The sequence below is a fragment of the Rattus norvegicus genome, chromosome 13 (assembly GCF_021556685.1).
Source record: "Rattus norvegicus strain SHRSP/BbbUtx chromosome 13, alternate assembly SHRSP_T2T, whole genome shotgun sequence".
In the NCBI taxonomy this organism is placed as follows: domain Eukaryota; kingdom Metazoa; phylum Chordata; class Mammalia; order Rodentia; family Muridae; genus Rattus; species Rattus norvegicus.
Genome location: NC_141546.1, coordinates 105,759,547 through 105,773,375, shown reverse-complemented (window position 1 = coordinate 105,773,375; position 13,829 = coordinate 105,759,547). Strand labels below are relative to the sequence as shown.

General features: G+C 44.1%; 1 protein-coding gene and 1 pseudogene across 4 annotated transcripts in view; both read right to left on the bottom strand.

Moving 5' to 3' along the window:
* Positions 1–13,829, bottom strand: part of Ints7 (integrator complex subunit 7) — a 53,439-nt gene that overhangs the window by 27,501 nt on the left and 12,109 nt on the right. For all 4 annotated transcript variants that reach the window (XR_015635157.1, XR_015635156.1, XR_015635155.1 and 1 more), the window contains exons 5-7: positions 10,201–10,247; positions 8,241–8,440; positions 6,018–6,140 (exon numbers count right to left, since the gene is read on the bottom strand). Coding sequence is in view for 1 of the 4 variants with exons in the window: in NM_001191675.1 (NP_001178604.1) it covers positions 6,018–6,140; positions 8,241–8,440; positions 10,201–10,247 (370 nt within the window). In the remaining 3 variants the exon portion in view is untranslated. The remainder of the gene's footprint in view (positions 1–6,017; positions 6,141–8,240; positions 8,441–10,200; positions 10,248–13,829) is intronic.
* LOC148001887 (large ribosomal subunit protein uL11 pseudogene) lies at positions 4,827–5,895 on the bottom strand (annotated as a pseudogene).

Sequence of the window (13,829 nt, the reverse complement as noted above, 5' to 3'; positions counted from 1 at the left end):
ACTGAGAGCTGCAGTCAAAGGTACTAAACAAGATGGAGGTCTTGTTCTTCACTGCAGTGAACTAGGAGCATGTGCTCAGAGCACAGAACTCTATCTCATTCTGGGTAATGTTCACCTCTATCACAGGACAACTGTCTTGTTGGATTAAACTTACAAACAGAGAAAAACTAAAATAAAAATAAAAATCTGGGAAATCATAAATGTAATCAGATCCCAATAAAACCATTAACCAAACACGGGGAGAGATGTGATTTAGAACAAATATTATATTTTTTAGAATACCCCCGGCTGTTCTAAATCTCACTAGGTAGATCAGGGTGGCCTTGAACACACAGAGATCTGCCTGCCTTTGCATCCTGAGTTCTGGGGTTAGAGGCATAGATGAAATAGCCAATTTCACCACACCTGGTACAGATTTTTTTTTTTTAAATCCAGAAAAGTTCAGACAAGAAATAGACGAGATGCAAATGCAAACCAGACTTTTAAAACATGCTAATGACATTTTTAATTGGATGAGTCACTTAATAAACTAAAAAAAAAAAAACCAACTGGATAAAATAAAATTAAATCTGTCTCTTTTCTTTTTTTTTTTTTTTTGGTTCTTTTTTTCGGAGCTGGGGACCGAACCCAGGGCCTTGTGCTTCTTAGGTAAGCGCTCTACCACTGAGCTAAATCCCCAGCCCCTAAATCTGTCTCTTTTCTTATGGTTAATAAAAATCACAACTCTAAAAAGTATTAAGACTCGATATAACGTCATCTGACAAAACTGCACCACATAAGATCCACGTAACTAGCCAGGACACACACACTAGGTTCCTGCTAACAAGCAAACCCCAATAAAAATTGGTATAGACACACTTCATAAGAACCCATTTAAATTCAGAATTAGAATCTCCCATAGCTTTCAGATTAAAGGTTATTGGACCCACCAATCCCTCCTTTAGGAACTCGTGTTCACAAGGTGGTTGTGATAAACTATTATAGGTACTGGACATGATTCTAAGTCCTCACAGCAAGACTAGAACACAGAGGGAACACTGTACGCCACGACGAACACGCCGCTGTCTGCTAGCTCAATGCTCTCCAAGGTGGATGGACTGTGATGTGACCAAAGCTTTAGATGCACATACAAGATTCTCACTTTTACAGAAAGGCAGGCTCACGACTCCTTGCATGTGGATGGAGACATTGCTGCATTTAGAGTTGTCACTTCTGCACAGGAAACCCAGGGAAGAGAACAAAGAACTGTGTGGTGACTCACTGTCCAGCGTGAACTCTGAGAAATTATTATCCTTATGGATCTATTTTCAATCAAAAGAAAAACCCACTTAAACAACTGCATCCAGAGCAGCACTTGCTGCAAACTGGGCCCAGGACCAGGAAGACGGAGCAGGCGGCCGTTGGTGGGGAGGGAGACAGTCAGGGCGAGCACACAGGGGGTCGGGGTCTCTGGCCAGAGGGATTAAAGGTGTGTCCTGAGGCGGGGCCTCACCACAACTAAACAGCTTTTTCCAGTAAATAACAGTCTCAGGTTCACAGTGTGATCGTCTTTTCAGCCCCACACAACACAATTAGAGGCAGGAGTCATAGTGGACATTGTCAGCAGTTGGAGACGGACTGCTTACAGACACATCTGAGGAAGCTCTAGGGTGAAGAAAAGGTCCTGTATTTCAGTGTGTGGCAGTGGTTAGAGAAACCAGTGTGTAAAAAGCCAGAAAGCTTCTATAAATAAATTAGACCACAATAAGTCTGTTAAAACTGCATTCCAAATTAGCAACACGGATGACATTATACATCGTAACTTATGGGATATAGCCAACCTGTGAAATAGGAAATTAATAGCTTTAAGTGTTTTCATTATTAAGCAAGAAAGAAAATAAAACACTTGAAAAGCACAAAAACAAATCAAAACAAAATGGAAAAAACCCAAGCTCCAGTAAGTACAGACTTCAAGGAGCACAGGCCAGGGCACTGGGGGTGCGTACTGAACACTGAATCCAGCCCCAGCACCGTCAACACAAACCGGCCAGAGGGAAAGGAGGCACTGGCAGACGCGCAGAGACCTGCAATGCTAAGATCACAGCAAATGTACTACGAACTGAAGCATCATGAGCTTGAAGAGAGAGGACTCTCATGTCAAGGACATCCAACTGACTCACAAAGAGGCAGAAAAAGCCACTGTGACAGTCAGTGATGGGAAGTGTTCTCACCACACTTCCTGGAGAAAATCTCAGACTCAGTATAGCACACCAGCTGTGCCCTCAGGAAAGAGAAAACTTCTGTGACTGTTTCTCAGGGCTACAGACCAGGAAAAGAGAAAGCACCCAGTTCACTTTATTATGGTGTCATAGCTCCAACTCTAAAATCTACTGAAATCCAGGAAAAGCAAAGACCCATCGTGTAGCTTTGCAGAAAAAACACATTTGCTATACATCACATACTGTTGATCTCACATCTGTCAACTCCCAGCAACCCTCTGCCTCTGAGTGTACCCTGAGTGTTCCTGCTTCTGCAAACCCCTTCTCTCTCCTTCTCATCCACACAGTCACTACTCTTTCCTAAGTAAAATAAACAGAGCTATGGAGATGCCCAATGGTTAAAGACACTCGCCATCAATCCCTGGCAGCCTCATGGTGGAAGGAGAGTCACTTACTGTCCTCTGACCTCCATGTACACACACAACCCCATTCACCCAGAGAAATAAATGTGAAAATAACTGAGTAAAATCACACGGTGTTTTTTCAGTTGGCACCACTTGCCAACTCAGCACCTATGTCAGGATAGTACCTGTCCCCTTCCTGCTCCTGTGTGAAGCAGGCAGAACCAACCCCTTGTACACAGAAGCCCTTCCAGTGTCATCCACTCCAGATTTCTGCCCTTGTAATCTGCCTCCTTTCCCGGACAGTTCCATCAATCTGCAGCAGGGTGCCTTTTCCCAGTGACAGCAAGCAGCAGAACCATATCACACTGATAAGGCAAAACTGGCTCCACCCTCTGGCGTAATGCAGCCGACTACACTTGCACTCTCAGCCAACAGGCCAGAAGCAGCAGCATCTCAGGACTGATCGTCGTCAGACCCAAGGTCCATACATTTCAATGACTACTCGGCTGGAACAGAACTCTGAAGCTGAGAAGCTTCACATGATTGTATGCATTTATCCACCAACAGGTCACAGCAGACAGAAGGCTAGGGACATCAGCTTACAGTCTCTCACCACTCAAGTGACCACGAGGAGCTCCCATCAGGCTCTTCAGCGGGTGCCTCTCACTTCACCACTCACCCTGCCATGTTCTCTCCCCAGCACTTATCCAATCCTGAGCTTCACATACCTGGGCACACTCACCAATGTGACTCCACAATTGTAACATCAGCTACATCTGCCCTCTGGTCTCTAGACATAGATGTTCTTAATTTCTCCAAGTAGATTCCTTTTCTCCCAGACAGTGTCTCTGGATGTAGCCCAGCCTCGATGCAGACTGCGTAGCCAACGCTAATCCACCTGCCCCTTACCTGGTATTGTAGGCGTACACCACGTCTGGACATTCTCCTTGGGTTTATTCTTTTCTTTTAATGTTTGATAATTTCATATGTATATACACTATTAACATATGTAGCCGTTACCCTCTTGTGTACACAGAACAGTATGAACACACTCACACATTGTCCTCTCGTGTACACAGTACAGTATGAACTCACTCACACATTATCCTCTCGTGTACACAGTACAGTATGAACTCACTCACACATTGCCCTCTTGTGTACATAGAACAGTATGAACTCACTCACACATTACCCTCTCGTGTACACAGTACAGTATGAACTCACTCACAATTACCCTCTCGTGTACACAGAACAGTATGAACACACTCAAACATTATCCTCTCGTGTACACAGTACAGTATGAACTCACTCACACATTACCCTCTCGTGTACACAGTACAGTATGAACTCACTCACACATTACCCTCTCGTGTACACAGAACAGTATGAACTCACTCACACATTGCCCTCTCGTGTACACAGTACAGTATGAACTCACTCACACATTACCCTCTCGTGTACACAGAACAGTACGAACTCACTCACACATTGCCCTCTCGTGTACACAGAACAGTACGAACTCACTCACACATTACCCTCTCGTGTACACAGTACAGTATGAACTCACTCACACATTGCCCTCTCATGTACACAGAACAGTATGAACACACTCACACAGTACCCTCTCGTGTACACAGTACAGTATGAACACACTCACACATTACCCTCTCGTGTACATAGAACAGTATGAACACACTCACACATTACCCTCTCATGTACACAGAACAGTATGAACACACTCACACATTACCCTCTCGTGTACACAGTACAGTATGAACTCACTCACACATTGCCCTCTCGTGTACACAGTACAGTATGAACTCACTCACACATTGCCCTCTCGTGTACACAGTACAGTATGAACTCACTCACACATTACCCTCTCGTGTACACAGAACAGTACAAGCATATGCACCCACTACCCCCTCATATGCCCACCTAGTCCTTCTGACCCCTTCTCTAACCTGTCCCTTTCCCACTTTCACATCCTATTATTTGTGCGGTTCTTATGCAAGGAACCAAGGCTATTGTGTTCATGTCACGCTGGCCACATTGTCTCCAGAATCTCCCAAGTCCTCTTCCCTTCAGGAAACGAGACTCCAGATTATGAATTCAAATGGCAAAAAAATTTCAGACCAGTGGTTCTCAACCTTCCTAACACTGTGACCCTTTAATATATTTCCTCATGTTATGGTAACCTCCAACCATAAAATTATTTTCATTGTTTTTTTAAATCAGATAGTCTTTTATTAAAATATTTTCTTCTTGCTTCCTAACTAGGTGGGCACTCCACTGCACCACTGTCAATGTAATCTATGATGCCATGAGGGTGGCGGGCATCCAAATTATACCCCACAGACTTGTGAGTACCCAAGTTCTCATTCATAGTTCCAGAAAGTTCTCTGGCCAAAAAGACCAGTGTTTCATCTGCTGGGCAATGCTGACAATCTCATCCAAAGTGATGTTTCCACTGTGTTTAATGTTTTTCTGCTTCTTTCTGTCTCTTGGTGGCTCCTTGAGTGCTTTGATGATTGGAACAGAGGCAGAGGGTACACTCAAGAGTGGGCCTGTTTGTTCTGGATGGACAGTTTCACTGTAATCCTGAGACCTTGCCAGTCACCAGTAGCCTTGACAACGTCATCACCAACTTTTTTTGGAGACAGACTCAGAGAACCAATCTTAGGGGTCAAGGCAGATGTGGCTCTGACCTCACCTCTGGTGCATCTCAAGTACACGACTTTGATCTCATTGGGGTCAAACTTGGGTAGCACGGTGGAGGCAACTGGTGTCGGAAGAACCCAGATTCAGGATGACTGAAGAAAATTGCTCCATATCTCTCTGAGCCAAAAGTTGAAGAGTTTATTGTTCTTGATAAATGTAATTCTGCTACTGCTACGAAGTGTACTGTATAAATCTATATTTTCTGACAGTCTTAGGCGACCTCTATGACAAGGTGTTTAACCTCCAAAGGGTCATGATCCACAGGCTGAGAACCACTGTCTTAGAGCTACCTTTATTTTTTCTTTTGAAAAAACATCTATTATGGGGTGGGAGGATGCAGAGGCTACAGAGATGGATCAGTGGTTGAGGGTCACTTGCAGAGGACCTGTGTTTGGTTCTACACAATGTGGCTCACAACTTCCTTTAAGTCCAGATCTACAAGGATCTGGTGCCTCCTGGCCTTGAACGTCATTGGCACTCATGGGAACACATTCAGATAACAGATAACAGAGGAACTAAACCATACACAGCAAGACAAGCATTACAGGGATGTCGCTCTGGCTTAAGTTCATCTCTGGGGCTTTCAGTTGTTGAAACTTAAGCCTCACTGTGAAATATTAAGGCAGAAATTTCCTCTGACCCATGTCACCCTGGCTTAGGTAACTTAGCATCTCCTTTCCTTTAGTGTATATACCTGAATGTTCTCTTTACTCCACGTGTGTGGTGTCTTACTAGCGAGCAGCTTCAGATCCTGAACAGCAAGTCTCTTCACAGCTTTCCTGGGGTCGCTCTTCAAATACTGCAGCAGAAGTTGAATCTACAGAGACAGACAGCAGAGTCATTCTATGAATGGTACCAGTCCTGAAACGGCCCACAGGGGTCAGAGCTATGCTACTTAGGGGGACTCTTTCTCCTTATACACAAACAGTACCTGTAACTTGTCAGGCTCCAGCAGAGGACCTGGCATTTAAGATACACCATCCTTTCTTTCCTACAAACAACATGTCCTTCCACATTATTTCCTAATGCCTTTGTCCTCCAGGGCTAACAGGTGTGTGTGTGTGTGTGTGTGTGTGTGTGTGTGTGTGTGTGTGTGTGCACGCGCGTGCGCGCATGTGCGTGCGCATGTATGGGTGCGGGGGTGGGGGGAGGAGTGTAAATGAAAAAGCCAACTGGGCTGGAGAGATGGTCATCAGTTAAGAGCACCCACTGCTCTTCCAGAGGTCCTGAGTTCAATTCCCAGCAACCACATGGTGGCTCACAACCATCTGTAATGGGATCTGATGCCCTCTTCTGGTGTGTCTGAATACAGTGACAGTGTACTTATATACAAAAAAGAAGAAGAAAAAAAGCCAACTGACATTTATCAAAGAGACCTTAACATTATTAAAACTTAGGGTTGTTCCTTATTTTTATCACAAACTACATATGGACATTCATAAAGAATAAGCAGTTGGAAAAGATCTTTACCAATCCTACAACAGATAGAGGCCTTATATCCAAAATATACAAAGAACTCAAGAAGTTAGACCGCAGGGAAACAAATAACCCTATTAAAAAATGGGGTTCAGAGCTAAACAAAGAATTCACAGCTGAGGAATGCCGAATGGCTGAGAAACACCTAAAGAAATGTTCAACATCTTTAGTCATAAGGGAAATGCAAATCAAAACAACCCTGAGATTTCACCTCACACCAGTGAGAATGGCTAAGATCAAAAACTCAGGTGACAGCAGATGCTGGCGAGGATGTGGAGAAAGAGGAACACTCCTCCATTGTTGGTGGGATTGCAGACTGGTAAAACCATTCTGGAAATCAGTCTGGAGGTTCCTCAGAAAATTGGACATTGAACTGCCTGAGGATCCAGCTATACCTCTCTTGGGCATATACCCAAAAGATGCCTCAACATATAAAAGAGACACGTGCTCCACTATGTTCATCGCAGCCTTATTTATAATAGCCAGAAGCTGGAAAGAACCCAGATGCCCTTCAACAGAGGAATGGATACAGAAAATGTGGTACATCTACACAATGGAATATTACTCAGCTATCAAAAACAACGAGTTTATGAAATTCGTAGGCAAATGGTTGGAACTGGAAAATATCATCCTGAGTAAGCTAACCCAATCACAGAAAGACATACATGGTATGCACTCATTGATAAGTGGCTATTAGCCCAAATGCTTGAATTACCCTAGATCCCTAGAACAAACGAAACTCAAGACGGATGATCAAAATGTGAATGCTTCACTCCTTCTTTAAATGAGGAAAAAGAATACCCTTGGCAGGGAAGGGAGAGGCAAAGATTAAAACAGAGACTGAAGGAACACCCATTCAGAGCCTGCCCCACATGTGGCCCATACATATACAGCCACCCAATTAGACAAGATGGATGAAGCAAAGAAGTGCAGACCGACAGGAGCCGGATGTAGATCTCTCCTGAGAGACACAGCCAGAATACAGCAAATACAGAGGCGAATGCCAGCAGCAAACCACTGAAATGAGAATAGGTCCCCTGTTGAAGGAATCAGAGAAAGAACTAGAAGAGCTTGAAGGGGCTCGAGACCCCAAAAGTACAACAATGCCAAGCAACCAGAGCTTCCAGGGACTAAGCCACTACCTAAAGACTATACATGGACTGACCCTGGACTCTGACCCCATAGGTAGCAATGGATATCCTAGTAAGAGCACCAGTGGAAGGGGAAGCCCTGGGTCCTGCTAAGACTGAACCCCCAGTGAACTAGTCTATGGGGGGAGGGCGGCAATGGGGGGAGGGTTGGGAGGGGAACACCCATAAGGAAGGGGAGGGGGGAGGGGGATGTTTGCCCGGAAACCGGGAAAGGGAATAACACTCGAAATGTATATAAGAAATACTCAAGTTAAAAAAAAGAATAAGCAGTTAAAGAACATGGAAATTACCTGCTTGGGTGTGTCAACCAAAGAGGAGGCTGCGAGCAGAGTGAAAGTGTGTAGAGACACGATGACCATTTTGGTGGAGGGGTATGAGGTGACCAGCTGCTGCAGGAGCTGGCGGGCACTGGAGGCCAAGATGGCATCATGGTGCATGTGCTGCAGGATGGGGATCAGTTTCAGCTTCAGGTCCACTGGTGTAGCTAAGCCTGAATAACAAGTTGTGTCAGGTGCCTGATCAATACTTAATGATAGTTGAGATTGTTTTTAATTAAAAATAAGAAACATGTAACTTAATTGGCAAAGTTTCACTTACAATTTGTATTATACACCACAGTGGCTGTGATATTAAAGATAATTACAGTAGAACTAACCAACAAACTCAGTAGGTTTATCAGAAAGTATACTAATGCTCGGTTAGTATTGGAGACATGGTCTCTCTATGTAGCCCTGACTGGCCTGGACCTTGCTATACAGAGACCTGGTTGGTCTTGAAATCACAAAGCTCTGCCAGCCTCTGCCTCCCAAGCACTGGGACCAAAGGCATGTAGCACCATGTCTAGCTTACTGCTTTTCAAAGGCACAGTAGGAACCAGTAAGATGGTTCTGCTTCTGACTTCCTGCTCCTGGGCCCCAGAGGGCTATAAAAGCTATTGGGAGGTTGGGATACATTAGCCTGTAGCATGTGCTACCTATCCTTTTATAAATGGTTCCTTTATAAACGTTCCTTGAATTATCTGAAGGAAAAATGAATGATTATAAGTAATACAGCAGGCATTTAATAGATATCTGCTCAGGGGGTTGGAAAGATAGCTCAACTGTTAAGAGAAATAGTTGCACTTCTAGATGACCTGGGTTTGCTGCCCACTACCCACATCCTGGCTCACAACCTTCTCTAATTCCAGATCCACAGGAGCTCTCCCTGGCATTCCTAGGCACCAGACATGCACACAGTGCATAGACATACACGCAGGCAAAACAGGCTTACACACAAAGTAAATTAAAAACCAATAACACAAATGCCTGCCCACTGAATGAGTGATGTTGTTTATAATGTCACAAAGCTAGCCTCACAGGAATACCATTTTTGGTAGAAGTGAAAGGAAGGAAGGAAGGAAGGAAGGAAGGAAGGAAGGAAGGAAGGAAGGAAGGAAGGAAGGAAGATAGATGGAGAGAGGGGTGAAGGGAGGGAGACAAAGGAGTAAAAGGAAGCAGGCTAAAACTGCATTTGTCTTTTGTTCTCTGAGTGAAAATACCCTAAGGAAATCCATAGTCTAGAGAGGCAAGACAGCACAGGGCTTAAAAGCTGTAGTCTCAAGACCAAACCTCGAGTCCATCATCTCGCTACATCTCATTTGTGTGCAAAGATCTAACAATCGAGCTGCATAGCACAGCAATGCCACTTCTCAGGAGGCAGAGGGAGCAGTGTCCTGAGAACTGCACACGGCTAATGCTATGAAGGTAACCGCCTTTCACAGATGCTATGAGGTAACGTGGGTGGTGATACTTGATGGGGGCCTGATCTTAGTTGCAGGGGAAAGCCCTGGGTGGATGTTATCGACAGACCTGCAAAGCTCCTACGCGCACTGCTCCCCTCTCTGCAGGCCACGTCCTTTCCTTCCTTCATGTTATGTCATTAGGGCTCTGTCATCAACTTGGGTAAAGGACAAGTCCTCCTGCCCTCTCGCATGTCACCCATGCTTGGCACTCTCCCTGCCAGTCTCTCTGCAGCACTTGAAGCATCCTGTCAGTATCTGTCTAAGGCTCACTAGACTAGACTTTAGGTTACAGGACAGTTCTGGTCTTGCTTTATATCTGGACCCTAAGTACCAGGCATTTTTGGCACACAGAAGATACTCAGTATTGTTTTAAATAATGACTAGCACACCGTATATACCTAATAAACAGGAGCAAACATTATTAACAAAACTAGTAAGTGTCTTCACAGCACCAAATAAAATGTACATACCTTGAATCATTTCGCTGATTTTGTTACAGATCCCCACAGCAAAATCCCTTCGGAAAGAGAAAATTAAAACATTGGCAAAAAACATTGAAAAAAATCAAAGAATTGAATGTGATTAAGGTAGCTTTGAGGTTTTTTGGTTTTGGTTCTTGTTTTGTTTTGTTTTGAGACAGGATTTCTTTGTATAACCCTCACTGTCCTGGAACTAACTCTATAGACCAGCCTGGCTTCAAACTCAGAGAGTTCCACCTGCCTCTGTTTCCCAAGTAATGAAATTAAAGGTGTGTGCCACCACTGCCAGGCTGTGATTAAGTTTTATAAGTGAAAAGAACACAATTACAGCAGCATCAATACTCAATTACAACCAAGACTTTGTGGGCTGTGGAAGCCCTGTTCTAGCCCTGCTCTGAGGGAGAGATGCTGACCAGTACTGCTTCAGCCTGAGCCTTAGCAAGAACCAAGGCCCCTATTCCACCCATGCTTGAGGATGCAGCTAACACAAGCTCTGACAATGAACAGTGACCAGACCAGCAGGAAAGAAGTGTAGACCAACTCTTCTTACTCCAAACGGCCTCAAAGACGCTGTTCTAACACACAGCTTTCTGATTTTAACAGGATGGTCATCCAATACCAATGAACATTTGGAATAGAATGTTTCATAGCTTGGCTTACAAAGCCACACTAGTGATGTGTAGGACATAATGTACAGTTTGCAGTTCAATACGAGCCTAAATAAGACATTCGCTGCTGCTAAGAAATATCCTGCCAATTTCAAGTCAATGAGAGTTCTCTATACACCAGAGAGTGAAGACTTCATCTCTTGACAGCTAATGTAATGTGTGCTTTCTTCTGTTTTCTAGATTTTCTTTGTTATGTGTAATGCTGGGAATCAAGTCGAGGACCCCACACACACTGAGCAAGCCTATACTAAGCTACATCCTGGTCTAAGGAATGTCCTAGGCAATGAGTGTGATACATGAATGTTATGACTGACCCACGTGCTGAGTTCCTCCAGTATACTTGTACTATCTTAGACTGCCTATCCTAATCTGCATGCCGTCCCTGTCAGTCAGATTTTGGTATCACACGAAGTTTCCCTGTGTAAAGCAGAACCTGACAGGTGGCACAGCACCACTGAGCACCACTGAGCTGCCATCTTCATGAATTTAGCTGTGCTTGCTTCCGAAGAGCACAAGTGGACCTGTTGACTGACTCTCTTCCCTCATAGAAAGGAGGGACAGGGAGGCCATGGCATGCTTGCCTGAGTATCCAGTCACCACTCCCATCAGTTATATGCTATATACTCCCATCAGTCTGTCCTAGCTGCACGTGGCCTTGGGAGGGGCTACAGTACATGTGGGGAGATCAGGGGAAGGGGACCCCATCTGCAGGTATGGGGAAACCATTATACACGCTGGATGAAGGCTTTCAGTGTGGCCCCAAAGGTGCCACAAACTCCTGTCAACAAGCCCTCACTCACCCAGACGATACTTACAATACTTCAGCTGTCAGCTGTCCTGGAAACTTCCAGGATGGGCAGGTGTTGCCTGGTCCCACCAGGGAGAAATTCTCACAGCACGGGCATACCTTGTCTTGCTTTGTGGTAAAACTGTGAAATGTTTTCTCAAACTTTTGTTTGTGCAACAATACCTTCTTATAAAAAGAATTAAGAAAATGTATCTGCAAAGTATTTTTGTTACACTTAAGGGAAAATCATTGCTTTGAAAGAGAAAGACTTGTTTCCTCAGCCTGTGGTTACACAAGATGACGAGATACTGAAAAGATGGAATTCCTGACTCAGTCTAGAGAATTACAAACTCCAAGTAGGAAAAACAATTCCTTGGCTGTGCAGACACTAATTTACTGTCTTCCTTGTAAAGACACTAACTTTCTGTCTTACTCAACAAAACTCTTTGTGAAAAAGAATTAAGGTGTCAATGGCATTTCAACTACTATTTTGAGACAATTGACTCAAATTCAAACAGAAAGGCTGAGTATTTAGCAACAGACAACTGTGCTCTGGAAGAATAGCTCAGTGGTTGACAACTCCAGCTCCTACTGCAGAAGACCCAGGTTTAGTTCCCAGGACCTACCCTACCCAGGTCCAAAAAATGAACAAGCAGTTTCTGTGATATGCGCCATCATTTCCCGGATGGATCAGAAATTCCACAGCTAAAGTAAAATCAGTTTCTGATAACAGTAAGAAGAAATGGACTAAAGATGATCCTCATACATAAATTTAATCACTAAATTATCTATTTATACAAATTGAGAAACTGAACGTAGAAAACTGCTTTGGATCCACTGGATGTACAGTCACCCTGACAGTGTTAGTCAGAAGATAACTGTTCACAGCCCAGTCCTACACAATACAAGTTCTCTGTGTATGATTACCTCACACTCAGTAACAACAACAGCAACAACAACAAACCAGGAGCAACAAAAGCTGGGAATGGGGATGGTCCAGTAGTCAAGTGTTTGCTGCTCTTCCAAAAGCACTGAGTATGGGTCCCAGTACCACATACAACAGCTTATAATAACCTGAACTCCCAACTCAAGGTAGGCCGACACTTACTTTGGCCTCTGCAAACACACACACACACACACACACACACACACACACACACACACACACACACACACTATTCTCCATTACTGCCACACTTAAAATTTTGAGCAGTAAAGTTTAAAACTGCTAGAATTTTGAAGGTATAATAAGAATATATGAAGAGAACCTACATATAATTAAGGTTGAAATAAAATTGGGGATTTCAAATTTTATCAAATTTTGCACAGGTGCTTAAGCAAAATTAATTATTCACTTATCTGATTATAAAATTAAAACTCTAACAGATCATATGCTCAGTCCTATATGGGACATTTTATATCAAACCTCACAAGGCTTGAGGAAGGAGGAAGAGGGCAAGGAGAATGTAAGAGGCAAAGGATAGGAAGTGGTGTGAAGTAAGTTCAGGCAGCCAATGACACCTGCACACACCCACCTAAGTCACGTCCTCAGTATTCTAACGTGGCAGGAGAGGGGCTCAAGAGTCAACCCCTGGCTGAGGAGTTAGGGGAGGTTGCTCACACTCAAGTCACTGAAAGACTAAAAGAGGGCATAAACACAGACAGAGTCACACTGAGGGCCTGGGGGAAATGAGAGGACTTGAGTTAGGTATAATCAGATACTGTATACGTTTCTGAAGCAGTCCAGTCTGGGGGTGACATTTCTTTACTACAAATAAGCCATGATAATAATACCATGATTGACATTCTATTTCAAAATTTATGGGGCTGGGCTGGGTATAGTGACTGACACCTTTAATCTCAGCATCTGGGAGGCAGAGGCAGAAGAGTTTCTGACAGCCTGGTCTACACAGTGAGTTTCAGGACAGCCAGAGCACAGTGAGACTGTTTCAGCAAGCAAGATAAACCATAGGGCTGGAGAGATGGCTCAGTGGTTCAGAGCACTGACTGCTCTCACAGAAGAATCTACAAGGTCATAACTGCCTGTACGTCCAGCTCTAGGGCACCTGCTGCCCTCTTCCTGCCTCACAGGCACTTACATGCATATGGTGCTTACATGCATATGGTGTACACACACAGAAACAGAAACAATAAGTAAACACTAT